At 40.6% G+C, this 21319-nt stretch overlaps 1 protein-coding gene across 1 annotated transcript in view; it reads left to right on the forward strand.

Moving 5' to 3' along the window:
• The window catches only part of LOC122133822 (NLR family CARD domain-containing protein 3-like), a 32100-nt gene extending 16846 nt beyond the window's left edge, over positions 1-15254 (forward strand). The window contains exons 9-11 of the mRNA XM_042710715.1: positions 876-1049; positions 15055-15075; positions 15200-15254. Of these exons, the coding sequence (XP_042566649.1) occupies positions 876-1049; positions 15055-15075; positions 15200-15254 (250 nt within the window). The remainder of the gene's footprint in view (positions 1-875; positions 1050-15054; positions 15076-15199) is intronic.
• The last annotated feature ends 6065 nt before the right edge of the window (positions 15255-21319 follow it).

The raw sequence follows: 21319 nt of genomic DNA on the forward strand, positions 1-21319 counted from the left end.
TTGGCAGAAGTTGTAAAGTTTTTGAGTGTTTTTTTATTTAAGCACCAGTGATGATGTTTTGTGTCAGACAACAGATATATTTATTGTCTCTTTTTGTACAGGTTGCTGAAGGGGAGTGCTGCTGAGGAAGCCTGTGCTGCTGTTGCTTCAGCTGTGGGTTCAAACCCCTTACTCATGACTGAGCTGGATCTGGGTGGGCTCATGCCAGAAGCCTTGGGAGTGACTCAGCTGTGTGCTTTACTGGATGATTCCCACTGCAGACTGCAGACACTGAGGTTAGTGGATGTCGTCACATTCTTTTTAATTAACATTCATAAGTTCCATTCTTCTCTTTTTGGAGGATGGAAGTCTAGTTAAGTCTTTTGAACGACTTAAAGGTGTTTCCTATGTGCAATGAATATAGAGGTTTTCTTAAGTGACAGTGGGCCAATATCTAGCTCTGAACTATGTCCCAGAAGAAGCCTGTTAGCTCAGACATCATCACAGGGTTAGAGATCTCTGCTGTAGATGAGAACTACTTTATTGCATTACCAGAGGTATACACTCAGGAAAGCATGCCAGTAGACACAAGTAGCATTCCCACCAACGATGATCTCTCTAGATTTCCTTAACTTAGGGAGTTTTATGCCTTAAGTTAACTCAAAGCCAATCTGGAGTTGTTGATTGGATGCAATGTTCCAAAGGCTTTAGAACCGTGGGAAGTGGTCAACAGCCAAGGAGATGGGCCACACGCAGTTATAACCAAATCTGGCTGGGTTGTCAACAATCCTTGGTCTGATTTTGTAATTTGTTTAGAAGCACAACACTAATATACAGACGGCAGCAGTGTCCTTTTCATAGAGCTTATAGTCACTGGTGGCTGTTTTCCCCTTAAGGCTCAATAGCTGTGGGCTCACTGAAAGGAGCTGTACAGCACTGGCATGTATCCTCAGCAAACCATCTTCAAAACTGAAAAATGTGGATCTCAGTGACAACAGTATTGGAGATATTGGGATCCAAGAACTCTGTAGCGGACTGGAGAACCCAAACTGTGCACTGGAGACACTCAGGTAAGACATTTTGATTCTTCAGTATTCCCTAGGAATGAGTTCTGTGGGATCATTTGAACGGTTTAATTTCTTGATAAAATATCCCCATTGTTACAGACACACAGACCGCATTTTTTTTTTTTTTTTTTACTTTATTGCCCATGATGATCATTACAGGCAATTTTTGCGGTACAACATCAATCATAAAATAAAAAGACACACCAAACAAAACAAAACAAAACAAAAACAGTCACCTTACGGTTGGGCTTTTAGTCATCACATACATTGGATACATACAGTAGGGTCATTTTACAGAGATACATCACACGTTAGGCAGATTGATATTCTTAATTCAGGTAAAGAATGACAGGTGTCCACCTTCGTACGAATATAGGTACTTTTAGCTGAAGGATAGCAGTCATATTTTCCATTGTATTGACCTGTCTGACTTTTTGTATCCATTGAGCTATTTTAGGAGGGGTAGGCTTCATCCAGTTAATAGTAATCATTTTTTTTTAGCAATCATCAATAAAATATGTAACATATAGCACTGGTCCTTAGTAAACAATTCTTCCTGAGTTTTTTTTCCAGTAAAAAAAAAACAAAGGGTCCAGGGGAATATCAGTCCCAATGATTTTTTCCAACTCTTCCTTGATGCCTTTCCAGTATGTCTGTATCACGGGACAATCCCAGAATATGTGGGTATGGTCCCCAACCATACCACAATTTCTCCAACATTTGTCAGTGGCATTATTTTTAAACACTGATACTTTCAGAGGAGTCCTAAAGAATCTTATCTTCACCTTCCAGTCAAATTCTTTCTACATCTGACTACCAACCCCCTTGTGACACGCAGTACAAATATCTTCCCATGTGTCATCATCTATAGTTGTGTTAAGTTCCATTTCCCATTGTCCTTTAATATGTAAAGTGTTACTGATGTGTCTATCATCAACCTTTTATACATATGAGACACTTGGTGTTTTGTTGACACAGTATGCTGAAAACTAAGTATGAAGTGGATCTCAATATTAATAGGGTCTCTTTTAATACTTTCCCAGTCTGTGTGCTTTGTAATGTAGTGTCGTATCTGTAGATATCTATATAGGTCACTTGAGGGCAAGTCAAATTTGTCTTGGAGTTGTGAAAAAGATTTAAAAGTATTTCCATCAAATAATTGATTCATAATTTTTAGTCCCTTCTCAGCCCATCTTCTGTAGGTATTATCAACCAAAGATGGGAGAAACTCTATGTTTCCTAGTATGGGCATTGCCCTCGACAAGGCTACAGATCCCTTTAGTTGCTTTTGGACATTGTTCCAGACCTTTAGTGTGTTTTTGACCCATATGTTATCTATTTTGATTTTTTTCTGAGACTGCTGACTTAGAAATGGAAGAGTAGATATTGATATCCCTGGTAAAGAGTTCTGTTCAATAGATACCCACCCAGTCTCCTCATCCTTGACCATCCACGCCACTATTGCTCTAAGCTGGGCTGCCCAGTAATACATTTTTAGATTAGGTAGACCCAGTCTTCCTTTCTCTTTGCTTGTCATCAATATTTTCAGACGGATTCTGGGCCTCCTGTTTTGCCATATGAATTTAGATATAAGTTTTTCAAGCAGCTTAAATATGGATTGTGGAACTAGAATAGGCAGAGATTGAAACAGGAAAAGGAGTCTTGGTAGGATATTCATTCTCACCGACTCTATCCGACCCAAAAGTGACAAGGGCAATACATCCCATCTGGTAAGATCTTGATTGATCTCTCTAACCAGTCTGCTATAGTTTTCAGAATATAGTTGTGTTGGTTTTGGAGTGAGAATAACACCCAAATATCTAAATCCCTGCTTAGATCTCCTAAAAGAGACCAACTCATCTAATTGTGAAGGCCATTCACCACTTATCATCATGGCTTCAGATTTGTTTGCATTGATCTTATATCCTGACACAGCACTGTAATCATTTAAGCTATTTAGAAGTGCAGGAATAGAGACCATGGGGCGTTCTAAGAATAATAGTATGTCATCTGCGAATAAAGCTAGTTTATGTTGAATCATTCCTTCATCGGATATGCCTTGTATGAGGGGATTGGTTCTTATTAATTCTGCTAGTGGCTCAATGCGAATAGAGAAGGGGACATAGAATCTCCCTGGCGGGTACCACGCCCCAGGGGGAAGAAGTCGGAGCAATGACCGTTTACTCTGACTTTGGATCTAGGTTTTTTATAAAATATACCAATCCACTTGACAAATGTATTATTGAAGCCCATATATCTGAGGGTCTGCTGGAGAAAGGTCCAGTCAACCCTATCAAATGCCTCCTCAGCATCTAAGCTGAGAAGCATTGAAGGAGTATCCCTTTTGGCTGCACTTGCTTGTAAGTTCAGGGCTCTTATGACATTATCAACGCCCTGGCGATTATTAATGAAACCGGTCTGATCTGGTTTCACAAGTTTATGTATGTAGTTTTGAATTCTCTTCGCTATAATTGAGGTAAGTATTTTAAGATCTACGCATAAGAGGCTGATTGGACGATAGGGTGCACATTGGGTTGGGTCTTTATTATCCTTATGGATGACACTTATTATTGCTTCTGACCACGACCCAGGCGGATCCTCATTTGTTAGTGCGTAGTTATAAACTTTGCATAAAACTGGGGTCAGCTCATTCACATATGCTTTGTAGTATTCTCCTGAGAAACCATCGATACCTGGAGATCTATTATTTTTAAGTTTTACGATATTTTCATGTTTGCCTCTTCTGATGTTAATTTTGCCAGTTTAATTGATTTAAAAAATGACTCCATCTTCTCATTTTTATTGGGGTCTGCTTCCTCTTCATATAGCCTTCTATAGTATGAAGCAAAGGCCTCTTTAATATATTTTGGTTGTGTTAATATCTTGTCACTGTCTGGGCCCTTAATTTTGTGCACTGTCCTGCTGGATTGAGCTTTCCGCAGCTGGAAAACCAGTAAGCCACTTGCTCTGTTTCCCATTTCATAGTATTTTCTATTTATGAATCGCAATGCTCCTCCCTCTGTTTGGTAGGTTAACAGGTCATCCAGTTTTTTCCTAGTTTCTTTCAATGTTTGCAGTACTTCCTGCTTCTTGGATTGTTGATGCTCTGTCTCCAGTTTCTTAATTTCTCTCTCTAATTTATCCTGTTGAGCTAACCTTTGCTTTTTCAGCCTGGAAGAAATAGCGATAATGCTTCCCCTCATCACTGCTTTAGCCCCCTCCCATAAGATGGAGGGGGAGACAGTTCCGTTATCATTTATGTCAAAGTAATTTATTAAATCTTTGTGTATTTCTTCCTTAACTAATTCGTCATTGAGCAATGAGACGTTGAGTCTCCAGTATTTTAATTGTTTATTTGGTCCTATATTTATCTTCAAGATGACTGGGGCATGATCTAATATAGTGATTGGCTCTATTTTACAAACACTGGCCCTGTATAGATCTGATCCAGACATCAGGAACATGTCCAGTCTAGAGTAGCTGCCATGCACCTGTGACGAGAAAGTAAAGTCATAGGGCCTCATTTACTAACATTGCGACCGCAGCTTAATCTGCGCCTTTGCCAAACCGCAAATAACGCACGGTATTTTGCATCCTATTTATCAAACAAGAACCCTCATCGCGTCATCTGCGCCTAACACCGCCCATTAGTGTTATTTAGCGCTCCACTAATATAGGGAAGAAAGAGTCTGTGTGTTCCACCGTGGATGATGAGCTAAAATTAGAATTAGAGCTTTTGGTTCACGAGGTTACAGCAAACTAACCGAGGTAAATATAGAAACTCATAAATATTTCTCCGTTTAGCCCTTCCGTCCACATTAAACGTTTTTTATTGGTGAGCTGATTTGGGGAAATTAAACTTTTCAGCGAACATTGAGTTTCTGGGTTGCTATGGTCACCCCTCAGGGTGCCTGTGCAGCTTCATATTAACGAGTTTATGTTCACAAGAAAGTTCATATTCACACATATTAACATGAGTTAATCACACACAGGCAACTGCAAACTGTTAAGATGGGTCTCTAAGCTAGAGATAGCTAGGATAGTTAATATCCAGGTTAACTGCTCCATAGCATCCCGTTAAATAGTCTGGTAGGAATACACGACACCCCTTACTTTAAAACGGCGTATTCCAACACTGAAAACCATGCTTTTCAAAAACGCTGCCCTAGGCAGATACATTTGAAAACTGTAGTTGTAGGTTCATCATCATCATTGTTTATTCAGGGAGAAATTGACTGAGCACAGGGCTCTTTTGCAGCAATGCCCTGATTGAGGCTACATAGTACAGAAGAACAATAAATAAACAAACCATAACAAAACAAAACAGACAAAATAAATAAAAAAAACACATTAAACAACTCAGAAATTAAGTATAAAAAATAAATAAATAAAATAACATAAAGTAAAAAAATTAAATCAGAGAATCATTTAAAACAACAGCATTGAGGCACATCCTTATTATCTAAAAGGCTCTTAAATTGGTTGACAGACAAATACTTGGTTAATTTCAACTCCACTTGAATAGTGTTCCATTTATGGGAAGCAAAGAACTTAAAAGCTATTTTACCTATATTAGTTTTTGTAAGGGGGATTTCAAGGGAGATGAGGCTCTGTGACCGTGTATTATGACAGATGGATTTTAATTTTAAAAGTGACATGACATAATTAGGCAGTTTTCCCACTAAGGCTTTATAAACAAATAAAAGACAGTGTTTTTCCCTCCTGTCTGCTAGAGGGGACCAACCAACATTCTTGTATAAGTTACAGTGGTGGGTCCTGAAAGCGTCTCCTGTAACAAAGCGAATAGCACTATGGTAAACAGAGTCCTGGAGTTTTAAGGTAGAGGGTGCAGCATACATGTAAACAATGTCACCATAGTCAAGAACTGACAAAATTGTTGATTGCACTATTTCCATTCGGTTTTCAAAAGTAAAACAAGATCTTATTCTATAAAGAGCACCCAGTTTAATTTTAACCTTCTTAGCTAGGTCAAGAACATGTGATTTAAATGACAGCCTATCATCTAGCCAGATACCTAGGTATTTATAGCAAGTAACTTGCTCAATATTAGTCCCAGAACGGGTGCATATCCTATGGGTGGAGGGGACATTATTTCTACCATTGGAGAAAATCATGAATTTAGTCTTAGACTCATTCAGCATCAATTTGAGGGACTTTAGGGAATCCTGTACACAATCAAAAGCATGTTGAAGGTTTGAAACTGCTTGATCTATAGAGGGCGCTGAGGCATACAAAATTGTATCATCGGCATAAAAATGGACTTTGCAATGTTCTAGATGGTCACAGATATTATTAATGTAAAGTGAGAACAATACCGGGCCTAAAATAGAGCCCTGAGGGACACCAGAATTAATTACTAGGGCCTCAGATGTAAGGCCTGCAACATCTATACATTGTGTTCTACCCGTGAAGTAGTTTTTGAACCATCTGAGGGAGACATTATCAAATCCTAGGGAGTTCAGTTTGCCAAAAAGTATCTCATGGTTTACTGTATCAAAAGCTTTCGACAGGTCAATAAATAAAGCAGCACAACATTGTTTCTTGTCTACAGCAGAGGCTATGTCATTTACCACAAGGGTTGTTGCAGTAATGGTACTGTGGCCAGCTCTGAAACCTGATTGAAAGGGGCATAAAATTGAGTTTAAAGATAGAAAAGAGCTCATTTGCTCATTTACAAAGGATTCCAACATTTTGGCTAGGCATGGGAGCTTGGAGATCGGCCTATAATTGTTCATATCATTTGGGTCTCCCCCTTTATGAAGGGGCACCACTAATGCAGATTTCCAGATGCTAGGAATGTAGCCAGAAAAAAGTGATAGATTAAAAATGTGGGTCAGGGGTCTGGCTATAATGGGGGCAGCAAGCTTCAAGAGACGTGGGTCTAACTGGTCTGCACCCACTGAGCTCTTCATACATTTAGAATTACGAAGAGCAGAGAGGACTTCATGCTGTTGTATTGGTCTAAAAGAGAAGGATGTGGTTGGGTCAGTTCCCAGTGACCTGGCATCAACAGTGAAGTTATCTAGCACTCCATCCGGTACATCAGGGAAATTAGAAAGGTCAAACAAAGTGCCGCATTGGATAAAATGATTATTGAAAGCATTACAAACTTCCTTAGGATTATTAATTGCTTTATCTTCCAGCATGATCTGCTGGGGTAGTGTAGGTGGGGAAACCCCTTTAAGAGACTTAACTGTTTTCCAGAATTTAGTTGGATTACTACCACAAGCAGACAAATGATTCACAAAGTATTTGGATTTGGCCATTTTTACCAGATGTGTGCATTTTTTTCGAAGGTGTCTAAAAGATTGCCAAGCTGCAGCAGAGCCAGTGGATCTTGCTAATGCCCAGGCCTTATTTATATTAGTAGTGGCCTCACTTATATCATGAGTAAACCAGGGATTAAAACTATTTTTTATCCTACATTTCTTAAAAGGTGCATGTTTGTCAGTGACAGCATGAAAAACCGACAGGAAATGACTCAAGGCAACACCTACGTCCGGAATAAGCTCTATAGAGGTAGGATTGCTGGATAGCAAGTCAAATAAAAATGCCTGATCGTCAAGATTTTTGAGGGACCTTTTATAAACAATTAAAGGGGCAGCACCCTTTCTCCGTCCATCCCTGATGCAGCCCACTGGACAGTGATCACTAAAATCCAAGGGAAACACACAGGTGTGCAGGTAGTGCTGTGGCCTATTAGTAAGAATGAGATCTAACAGAGATGAGTTACTTGGGATTTTCATATTTGGGCGGGTGGATTCAGTAACCAATTGGGTAAGATTTGACTCTAAGCACAGGTCTTGAAATTCATTGGCTACAGGTGAGAACCAATCTAGGTTAAAATCGCCTAATATGACAGTTTCGCAGCTAGACACAGAAGAAATATTTTCAGAAAGACTCTGTAATGCTTCTGGGACAGCAGAGGGAGGTCGGGAAACACCCACAATGACGATAGGATAGTCACCCAGATTAATATTTACGGCTAACAGCTCAAATTGGCCCGGGAGGGAAGTGGAGATGCATACAGAACAGTTTAAGTTGTTTTTCACAAACATGGCAACACCACCCCCACGTTTAGCTCTATCAGTTCTAAAAACATTATAACCAACAATTGCAATATCTGAGTCCTTGATATTAGGATTTAACCAAGATTCCGATATGACAGCCACGTCAGGATCAGAGTTGGTAATCCAAATTTTTAAAAAGTCAATTTTTTGGAGCACGCTCCTGGCATTTATGTGTACAACACCCAGACCTTTACGAGCCTTAAACTTAAATAGCGAATCAGACACATTCACAACATTGGAGCAATCGGCACCGACAGACGCACATCCAGCCGCAGCATTGGATATTACATTGTCAACACCGGTTGGCCTAAAAGATTCAACCTCAGGGTTAAGTAAAGCAGTCTTGTGTAAAACATTTGGGCATTGTTGTGGAGCAGGCAAAGGATCAGGGTGGGTTATTCGTTTGTCAGCAAAAGAGTCATTTGGATGTAGCGAGACAGCCAATAGATTGTTCTGGGTTGCTCTCTCACTTACAACCTCAGTGTAATCATTGATGTCAGCGGCATCCCGAAAAACTCCCCAGTCTGTTGTTTGGAGACAGTCCCGTAGAGTAGCATCTGAAAGCTGAGGCTGAACATTGACAGGTGTAAGATGCAAGGTACCAGAAGGTCTGTAGTTTCTACGATGAGTTTGACGGCAGCCTCTGTGTATATATCGAGGGCGACGTAGAAGTCCAAGGTTTCTGATTATGTCTATGCAACCAGGAATAGTGGGTTGGTTGAGATTCAGCAGTTCCGACGTGGAGTATCCCAGCGCCATGCCAGCCAGAGGAGAACCACCAGTCCAGCGCCGTTTACACCCGGTAACTCAGCGTCGTTAACCAGCACGAATGGGACGGCAGGGAGGCTGTCCAGATGATGTCCCTCGGTAGCAATGGGTGAAAAAACCAGCAGAAGAGATACAACAGATCAACAGATGTAAATATGGGTCAGATTAAACTGCAGTAGAGCCCTTAACATTACCTAGGTTGCCATGGCACTGGGGGTAGCATGCGCTTGAGAGGCTATAACGTCAAAATAAACATGGAAGGTGAAATGAATATGCTGCTCTGTCTCTACAATTTACTTACCGGTAGTTTAGTTAGTGTACTTTGAGTACAAGTACTTTTCCTGAATAGATACGCGTTACTCCTATGCAGAAGGTGTGCACTGTACTCGGTGTGCCTGAACTACGAAATACCGTTTAAACCATACAATGAACGGCGATTCTGGGTAAGACGTGGCCGAACTTTTCCCGAACAGCTAGCTGGTGGGACAGTTTGTAATTCTATGCAGTAATTCTAGACAGTTTGTATGCCTGTATTAAATGATATATCAAATATAAACATTTTTCAAATTTCTCGCAGGCACATAGTTTTCATTTAGCAGCTGATATGTCATGCTAAAACACCTCTTGTTTCGTTACTAATACTTAGGTGCACTTTACGCATCTCCTCCCATCTCTTTGCGACGAACACCCACTTTCCCACACCCACTTCCTAGCAGCGGTAATCTGCGCTTTTACTCAGGTGCGCCTCCTTTGGAAATAGGGTTTTATGTCTTTACCCGCTATTTTACGCCTGAAATGGGCGCAATCCTGTTAGTAAATGAGGCCCATAGTGTTTGCGCTGCTATCGTCCATTTCGTGGAGCGGTTGCTGCTCATTTTGCGTATTCACGCACAGTTCCGTTAAGGTCCGTCCATCCATTGAGAAAAGAAAAATGTACTTGTCCTAACATTGTTGGTTTTATGCATATCCAATATATATAAAAAAAAAAACTCTGCGTTGATGTCACTCTGCTTCACTGAAGAAGGCCCTGAGATCTACGTTTGGTAGCACTCCCACCTTTTCCTCTCGTCTCTTACCCACACTGTTCCACCTGTAGCGGGACATCTCGTCTTCCATCTGTGCCCTTTCGTCGACTCGTGGATGGATATCAAACTTCAAAAGGGTCGGAAGAGCCTCTGTGAGCGTATGGTAGGTCTGTTCACCTGACTCCATGGTCACTTTTAGTTGTGCTGGATAGAGGCATTTAGCCTTGATGTTCTTCACTTTTAGTTGTTTAATGAACTCTCTCACCTGTGCTCTTTTCTTTTGCAACTCAGGAGAATAGTCGTGATCGAAATATATTTGTTCGTTGTTGTAGATGAGTTTTTTTTGGCTCCATGCTTGTGGAAGAATCATGTCTTTAACGGAGTAATCCACGAATCTAGCGATGAGGGACCTGGGTGCGGCGGCAGGGTCTGTAGGTTTGGTTGTTAGAGAGCAGTGGGCTCTATTTGCAGATTCACATCAGGCATTGGTTTGAAGACTGACTGAATCACCTTCTTTGCAAACGTCTTCACATCTTTTCCCTCACTATCCTATGGTACACGGTATATTCTCAGGTTGTTGCGTCTTGTCCTGTTCTGCAAATCTTCGCTGAAAGGTTCATCTCTCGGTGTAGCAGATAACGTATAGCTCTATCATACCTTCTCCCGTTGTCTTCCGCCTCAGTGGTTATTTTCTCAAGTTTTGTCATTTCACCTTTCAGCTCGTCTATTGATGTTTCCAGCTTCGTAAGGGATAGCTTGGTCTGGTTATGCCCCTCTCGGTTTTCTGACCTTAGCTTTTCTAGCTCTGCTAGTATTTTCGATTCTGTGCTAGGGCTAGGAGTATCATTACTAGCAGGTTGATTTTGTCTCAAATTTTCGTTTTCTCTTTTGTTATCTCCTGTTTGCTTGAAGATTTTCAATAAAAGTTAGGTTGTTAAATATTTGGTTGGACGGAGCTCAACTTTCAGGCTACTGTCTTCAGCATGGCGTCACCAGAAGCCTATAGACTTTGTTACGACCCGGTGCGGTGATTATCCACACCTGGTGCCAGGTGTGGATATAAAAGCACTGCTACGCCTGATGGGGGTCCCCTTCTCAGCTTCCGCTACTCTCACACACACTTTTGGCAACGCTCCTACTCACCTACATACCCACGACACGCATCCACGCATCTTTGAGAACCTCTAGACTTTTACCTTGGTTCAATCTTTGTCGTTAATAAATAGTCTTGCTGTTACCAACTACACCATTGTCTGTCTCTACCGTATTTATGTTGCGACCCACGAGCCGGTCGTAACAACTTTTTAAAATTTTCATGAAAAGTTCCAGACACACACAGACTTGAAGACCCTTCCTTTCAATGATAAAAGCCCCCTGAACAAACTGCAGAAGTTGTCTCAGTTTACAAAACTAATATCAAGTGCATTTTGGAACAAACGCTCAGATGGAAATTAAATGTTTAGAGCAGTGTTTCCCAAACTTTTTACAGTCCCGTACCCCTTCAGACATTCAATCTCTAGCTACGTACCCCCCCCCCCCCTCATATATATATATATTTTTCACACACACTCACCACAGGTTAATAACAAGGGTGTCCTTGAGAGGATGCACATAACTCTGCAATGTCGGGCCGAAGTCTTAAATTGTTTTCCACACAGTCTGTGCCTGTATTTTGTTTTCATTCTCCTCAGAGCTGAGAATCCACTCTTACACAAGTACGTCTAGGCAAAGTCTTTTCACTGAGGTGCGTGGTTATGTCGCGTTTGACAATGTCTGTCACATCGAGTTGATTTGCACACAAAAAAACTAGTAGCTTGGCTTGCAACAACTGTAGTGCTGCAAACATCCTGATCCTGATGGTAGACTTGGAAAAGCAACCTGGGTTGCTGGTGGCGGCAGGTGCATCCTCCATTGAAGGCCTTCTACTAGTAGTAGCGGTTGGTGTCTCTATGGACCGGGATTAACTCTTTTTAACCATCTATCCATTTTCGTGCAGCAACTGGAATGAGCTCCCGCTTCTCTACACAAGGCATCAGCGAGTGGAATTCTGACAAGAGCCAACCGTTGTGCCTATGTTTTGACTAACCTACCTGTAGCTATTTTTGGCAGTTTAATTATTTCGCTGAACACTACAATGTACTGTATACATGATTGTATTTTTGGCGTTGTGACTGGGATATTCAGACTATTTAAGATGTCGTGTCTATTTATAGGTCAGTTTGAAAATGTAATCACATTTTTTCCCCCAGCGTACCCCTACGTCCCTTTGTGTACCCCTGGGGTTACTCGTACCCCAGTTTGGGAAACACTGGTTTAGAGTATCATGAAACCACAATGTCACAAACTGTTTCATGGAAAATGTGTCACGTCTGCGCTGAACCCTGCTCTGGCACTTCCCCCTCTTTCCGACTTTAAACTCACGCACCTCCGCTACAGGCTCAGTCACATTCACACTCCCAGCTGCACTTCATTCACAATCACAATCAGTACTGAAAGATCCTTGCTGTCCGTCTTTGGTCCAAGATTAGATTTGCAGATAGTCAGGAACTCGGGAAAGTGTTCAGCGTACGAAATAGTTTTATTCCAGCGCAGCACAACAATAAACTCGCATATCACGACACACAAGATAATTATTTCAGAGTCACGTCTCTTATAATGTACAATTAACATATAAACAATGACATGAGATATGGGAGGGGAAGGGTGTGTCTGGGGGTCAATATAGGAGGTATCAGTATTACGGGATATGACTGCTAATTAAACTGGTTAGAGTTCTAACCCTAATTTAATTATATTGAATAAATGCTACGTATGCCTGGATTCGGCATATCTCATGCATGGGTCAGCAATCAAACCTTTTGTTCCTGGCTGGCTTTGCACAAAGGCAAGGAAACAAGCTTAATGGCTCTGGCTTCAAGACACCTAAAGGGTTTGGGGCCAGGTCTGGTGTCTCTATCTGTGGACCATTGGTGTGTGCTAAATAAGCTTCAGTGTACTAAACTATAACAGTACTGATCCCACACACCATCATTTTTTTATCACAACGTTTTCCTTTTCTCTCTACAGTCTGTCAAACTGCAGTATTACAGAAGAGGGCTTCAGTTGTCTTGCATCAGCACTGAGATCAAACCCCTCACACATGAGAGAGCTGTGGCTGAATGGGAATAAAGCAGGAGACTCAGGAGTGAAGCATCTTTCTTCTCTTCTGGAGGATCCCAATAGTAAACTGGAGAAACTAAAGTGAGTATCACAAGCCAAATACTGAGTTGCTATCAAAGAATTTGACAGTGACAGTGACTAGTCATGCTCTTCACATGTAAAGGGTCACTATTAATCCACCAGAAAACACTTTTAATCACTCTGATTTTCCATCTTTATTACATACACACCCACTTTCACACACAACCAGACACACACACACAAACACAAACTGACACACAAACACATACACAAACACACAAACACATGCACCCTTACAGACAGACACACACACACACACCAACACACATACGTACACACACACTTACACACACTTTCACATACACACACACACACACACACATACACACACACACTTACGCGCACACACTTACAAACACACAGACAAGCAAACTTACACACACACACACACACACACACATACAGACATACACAGACTTACAAACACACTCTCATACATAAAAACTTACTAACACACACACACAGAATATGCATATAAATATTATTTTTCTTTTTTTTTCTCATCACATTTTCTTTTGTCTAAAAGGATATACATAATATTTTCCTTTTCTCTCTACAGCCTGTCATACTGCAGTATTACAGAAGAGGGCTTCAGTTCTCTTGCATCAGCACTGAGATCAAACCCCTCACACATGAGAGGGCTGCAACTGAGTGGAAGTAAAGCAGGAGACTCAGGAGTGAAGCATCTTTCTTGTCTTTTGGAGGATCCTAACTGTAAACTGGAGAAACTAGTGTGAGTATCACAAGACCAAACACTGAGTTGATATCAGTGAATTTGACAGTGACAGTGACTTATCATGCTCTTCACATGTAAAGGGTCACTATTAATTAATTAGTAAACACTTCTTATCACTCTGATTTTCCATCTTCATTACATACACACATACAAGCACAGAAAGACACACACACAATTGCACACATTTACATGAACACACACACACCCACACACACTTACAAACACACACACACACATACACACACACACAAACACACACACACAGACAGACCAACGGACTTATACACACACATACACACACCCACAAAAATACTTACACATTTCTCAATTATAATTTTTTTAGTATTTATTTAATTGTTTCATTCCTTCTCATATTCTTTTGTCTAAAAGGAAAAAAAAACAATGTTTTCCTTTTCTCTCTACAGCCTGTCAAACTGCAGTATTACAGAAGAGGGCTTCAGTTCTCTTGCATCAGCACTGAGATCAAACCCCTCACACATGAGAGAGCTGCAACTGAGAGGAAGTAAAGCAGGAGACTCAGGAGTGAAGCGTCTTTCTTGTCTTTTGGAGGATCCCAACTGTAAACTGGAGAAACTAGTGTGAGTATCACAAAACCAAACACTGAGTTGATATCAGTGAATTTGACAGTGACAGTGACTTATCATGCTCTTCACATGTAAAGGGTCACTATTAATTCAGCAGTAAACATTTCTTATCACTCTAATTAAAAACACGCACACACATACACACACATACACACGCACACACATGTGTACACACACACACACACTCTTACACACACACAACAGACAAATATTTACAAACACACACACACACAGACTTACACACACACACACACACACACACACACACACTTACAAACACACAGACACACACACTTACATTCACACACAGAGTAGCACATGCTAACACACACACTTACAAGCACAGAAAGACACACACGTACACACACATACACACACAGAGACGCACACACTTATACACACACATACAGACACACACCCACATACATACTTACACATTTATCAATTTAAATGTTTCTTTTAGTATTTGTTTAATTTTGTATTCCTTCTCATATTGTTTGTCTAAAATAGGAAAAAAACAATGTTTTCCTTTCCTCTCTACAGCCTGTCAGACTGCAGTATTACAGAAGAGGGCTTCAGTTCTCTTGCATCAGCACTGAGATCAAACCCCTCACACATGAGAGAGCTGTGGCTGAATGGGAATAAAGTAGGAGACTCAGGAGTGAAGCATCTTTCTTCTCTTCTGGAGGATCCCAACTGTAAACTGGAGTCACTATGGTGAGTATCACAAGACCAAATACTGAGTTGCTATCAGTGAATTTGACAGTGACAGTGACTTATCATGCTCTTCACATGTAAAGGGTCACTATTAATTAATTAGTAAACACTTCTTATCACTCTGATTTTCCATCTTCATTACATACACATACACACACACACACACACACACACACACACACTTAGAGACAGACACACAGACACACACTTAAAAACACACAGACATAAACATTCTCAAACACACACACACACACACACACACACACACACACACACACTTGCACACACTTACACAAACACACACACATACTTACACACACCACACAAACAGACACTTGCACACACACATACATACACACACACACACATACACACACCCTCAAAAATACTTACACATTTTTCAATTATAATTTTTTTAGTATTTATTTAATTGTTTCATTCCTTCTCATATTCTTTTGTCTAAAAGGAAAAAAAAACTACGTTTTCCTTTTATCTCTACAGCCTGTCAAACTGCAGTATTACAGAAGAGGGCTTCAGTTCTCTTGCATCAGCACTGAGATCAAACCCCTCAAACATAAGGCATCTGCGGCTGAGAGGGAATAAAGCAGGAGACTCAGGAGTGAAGCATCTTTCTTCTCTTCTGGAGGATCCCAACTGTAAACTGGAGATACTAGGGTGAGTATCACAAGACCAAATACTGAGTTGTTATCAGTGAATTTGACAGTGACAGAGACTTGTCATGCTCTTCACATGTAAAGGGTCACTATTAATTAATTAGTAAACACTTCTTATCACTCTGACTTTCCATCTTCATTACATACACACACACACACACAGACAGTCACACAGACACACACTTAAAAACACACAGACACAAACATTCTCAAACACACACACACACACACACACACACACTTGCACACAATTACACAAACACACATACACACTTACACACACCACACAAACAGACACTTGCACACACACATACACACACACACACACACACCACACAAAGAGACATTTACAAACACAGACACATTTAAAAATACAGACACACTTATACAAAAACACACACACACACACACACACACACTCTTACACACACACAAATACTTACAAACACACACACACACACACACACATACACACAGACTTACACACACACACTTACAAACACACAGACACACACATAGAGAAACACGCTTACACACACACTTGCAAACACACACACTTACAAGCACAGAAAGACACACACACAATTGCACACATTTACATGAACACACACACACCCACACACACTTACAAACACACACACACACATACACACACACACAAACACACACACACAGACAGACCAACGGACTTATACACACACCCACAAAAATACTTACACATTTTTCAATTATAATTTTTTTAGTATTTATTTAATTGTTTCATTCCTTCTCATATTCTTTTGTCTAAAAGGAAAAAAAACCAATGTTTTCCTTTTCTCTCTACAGCCTGTCAAACTGCAGTATTACAGAAGAGGGCTTCAGTTCTCTTGCATCAGCACTGAGATCAAACCCCTCACACATGAGATGGCTGTGGCTGGAAGAGAATGAAGCAGAAGACTCAGGAGTGAAGCATCTTTCTTCTTTTCTGGAGGATCCCAACTGTAAACTGGAGAAACTAAGGTGAGTATCACAAGACCAAATACTGAGTTGTTATCAGTGAATTTGACAGTGACAGAGACTTGTCATGCTCTTCACATGTAAAGGGTCACTATTAATTAATTAGTAAACACTTCTTATCACTCTGACTTTCCATCTTCATTACATACACACACACACACACAGACAGTCACACAGACACACACTTAAAAACACACAGACACAAACATTCTCAAACACACACACACACACACACACACACACTTGCACACAATTACACAAACACACATACACACTTACACACACCACACAAACAGACACTTGCACACACACATACACACACACACACACACACCACACAAAGAGACATTTACAAACACAGACACATTTAAAAATACAGACACACTTATACAAAAACACACACACACACACACACACACACTCTTACACACACACAAATACTTACAAACACACACACACACACACACACATACACACAGACTTACACACACACACTTACAAACACACAGACACACACATAGAGAAACACGCTTACACACACACTTGCAAACACACACACTTACAAGCACAGAAAGACACACACACAATTGCACACATTTACATGAACACACACACACCCACACACACTTACAAACACACACACACACATACACACACACACAAACACACACACACAGACAGACCAACGGACTTATACACACACCCACAAAAATACTTACACATTTCTCAATTATAATTTTTTTAGTATTTATTTAATTGTTTCATTCCTTCTCATATTCTTTTGTCTAAAAGGAAAAAAAACCAATGTTTTCCTTTTCTCTCTACAGCCTGTCAAACTGCAGTATTACAGAAGAGGGCTTCAGTTCTCTTGCATCAGCACTGAGATCAAACCCCTCACACATGAGATGGCTGTGGCTGGAAGAGAATGAAGCAGAAGACTCAGGAGTGAAGCATCTTTCTTCTTTTCTGGAGGATCCCAACTGTAAACTGGAGAAACTAAGGTGAGTATCACAAGACCAAATACTGAGTTGCTATCAATGAATTTGACAGTGACAGAGACTTATCATGCTCTTCACATGTAAAGGGTCACTATTAATTAATTAGTAAACACTTATTATCACTCTGATTTTCCATCTTCATTACACACACACACACACACACACACACACACACACACACACACACACACACACACACAGACAGAGACAGACACACAGACACACACTTAAAAACACACAGACATAAACATTCTCAAACACACACACACACACACACACACACACACACTTGCACACACTTACACAAACACACACACACTTACACACACCACACAAACAGACACTTGCACACACACATACATACACACACACACACACACACACACTTACACACACCACACAAAGAGACACTTAAACACACAGACACATTTCAAAACACAGACACACTTATACAAAAACACGCACACACACACACTTGTACACACACACACACACACACACACTCACACACACACACACACACACGCTCTTACACACACACAAATACTTACAAACACACACACACACACACACACACACAGAGAGAGACTTACACACACACTTACAAACACACAGACACACACACAGAGAAACACGCTTACACGCACACTTGCAAACACACACACACTTACAAGCACAGAAAGACACACACACACAATTGCACACACTTACATGAACACACACACACCCACACACACTTACAAACACAGACACACACACACATACACACACACACACACACACACACACACAGAGAGAGACAGACCAACGAACTTATACACACACACACATACACACACCCACAAAAATACTTACACATTTCTCAATTGTAATTTTTTTAGTATTTATTTAATTTTTGTATTCCTTGTCATATTCTTTTGTCTAAAAGGAAAAAAAAAACAATGTTTTCCTTTCCTCTCTACAGCCTGATAAACTGCAGTATTACAGAAGAGGGCTTCAGTTCTCTTGCATCAGCACTGAGATCAAACCCCTCACACATCCGAGAGCTGTGGCTGAGAGGGAATAAAGCAGGAGAATCAGGAGTGAAGCATCTTTCTTCTCTTCTGGAGGATCCCAACTGTAATCTGGAGAAACTAGAGTGAGTATCACGAGACCAAATACTGAGTTGCTATCAGTGAATTTGACAGTGACAGAGACTTATCATGCTCTTCACATGTAAAGGGTCACTATTAATTAATTAGCAAACACTTCTTATCACTCTGATTTTCCATCTTCATTACATACACACACACACACACACACACACACACACACACACACACACACACACACACACACACAGACAGAGACAGACACACAGACACACACTTAAAAACACACAGACATAAACATTCTCAAACACACACACACACACACACACACACACACACACACTTGCACACACACATACATACACACACACACACACACACTTACACACACCACACAAAGAGACACTTAAACACACAGACACATTTCAAAACACAGACACACTTATACAAAAACACGCACACACACACACTTGTACACACACACACACACACACACACACACACACACACACACACTCTTACACACACACAAATACTTACAAACACACACACACACACACACACACACACACACACACACAGATACTTACACACACACTTACAAACACACAGACACACACACAGAGAAACACGCTTACACACACACTTGCAAACACACACACACTTACAAGCACAGAAAGACACACACACACAATTGCACACACTTACATGAACACACACACACCCACACACACTTACAAACACAGACACACACACACATACACACACACACACACACAGACAGACAGACCAACGGACTTATACACACACACACATACACACACCCACAAAAATACTTACACATTTCTCAATAATAATTTTTTTAGTATTTATTTAATTTTTTTATTCCCTCTCATATTCTTTTGTCTAAAAGGGGAAAAAAAACAATGTTTTCCTTTTCTCTCTACAGCGTTAGACACTGCAGTATTACAGAAGAGGGCTTCAGTTCTCTTGCATCAGCACTGAGATCAAACCCCTCACACATGAGAGAGCTGTGTCTGAGTGGGAGTAAAGCAGGAGACTCGGGAGTGAAGCATCTTTCTTCTTTTCTGGAGGATCCCAACTGTACACTGGAGTCACTAAAGTGAGTATCACAAGACCAAATAATGAGTTGATATCAGTGAATGTGACAGAGACTTATCATGCTCTTCATATGTAAAGGGTCACTATTAATTCAGCAGTAAACTTCTTATCAGTCTGATTAAAAACAGACACACTTATACAAAAACACGCACACACATACACACGTGTACACACACACTCTTACACACACACAAATACTTACAAACACACACACTCACACACAGACTTACACACACACACACTTACAGACACACACACATGCACAGACACACACACACTGACACAGATGCACACACAGACACCCACACACGCGCACACACACACACACACACACACACACACGCACGCACAGACAGACAGACACACACACACACGCACGCACAGACATACGAGCACGCACAGACACACACACACACACAAACACACACATACACACAGAGACATACACACACACTTGCACACACACACACACACTTAAAAACACATACACGCTTACACACACACACATATTGGCACATTCACTTACACACACACACACACACAAACACACTCACACACACGTCTGATCTAATAGAGTCTTTCCTTCTTTCTCTCTACAGCCTGTCAAACTGCAGTATTACAGATGAAGGCTTCAGATCTTTAGCATCAGCAGTGAGATCAAACCCATCAGCCCTCAGAGAGCTTTGGCTGGATGGGAATCATCCTGGACGCTCAACACAGCAGCTGTTCTCTAGACTTCAGAAAGATCCAAACTGTAAACATATCAACATATATGGACTCTCATGAATCCATTCACATTTCATTCCACATTAAATTTTCCTCTACACTGTGTATAAAACAAATAATGACATCTGATGTAAAAATGCTTTCTCTTTAGTTAGTGGAATGATTAGTGACATGTTGAAGTCACTGCATGTATGATATATAGTAGTTGTCCAACAGCTCCTTTCCACAGTACCTGTCTTTGTTTAGGAAGAAATGATGTTACTCCTATCTCTGTACTCCACTGGACTGTAAATATATGTCTCTCTCCCTTGTATACTACTTGCATCACGTTGCTATTTGAAGCAATATGTATGCTTTTTTTAAGTAACAAAAAACAATTAGTAGTCAGTATCATTAGTCAGTAGTGTTAGTAATGTATGAAGAATGTTGTTATTAATATTCCCTTAATTCTATTGATAATAAACATGACCGATGAGAACAGATT

The sequence above is a fragment of the Clupea harengus genome, chromosome 19, assembly GCF_900700415.2.
Source record: "Clupea harengus chromosome 19, Ch_v2.0.2, whole genome shotgun sequence".
Taxonomy (NCBI): domain Eukaryota; kingdom Metazoa; phylum Chordata; class Actinopteri; order Clupeiformes; family Clupeidae; genus Clupea; species Clupea harengus.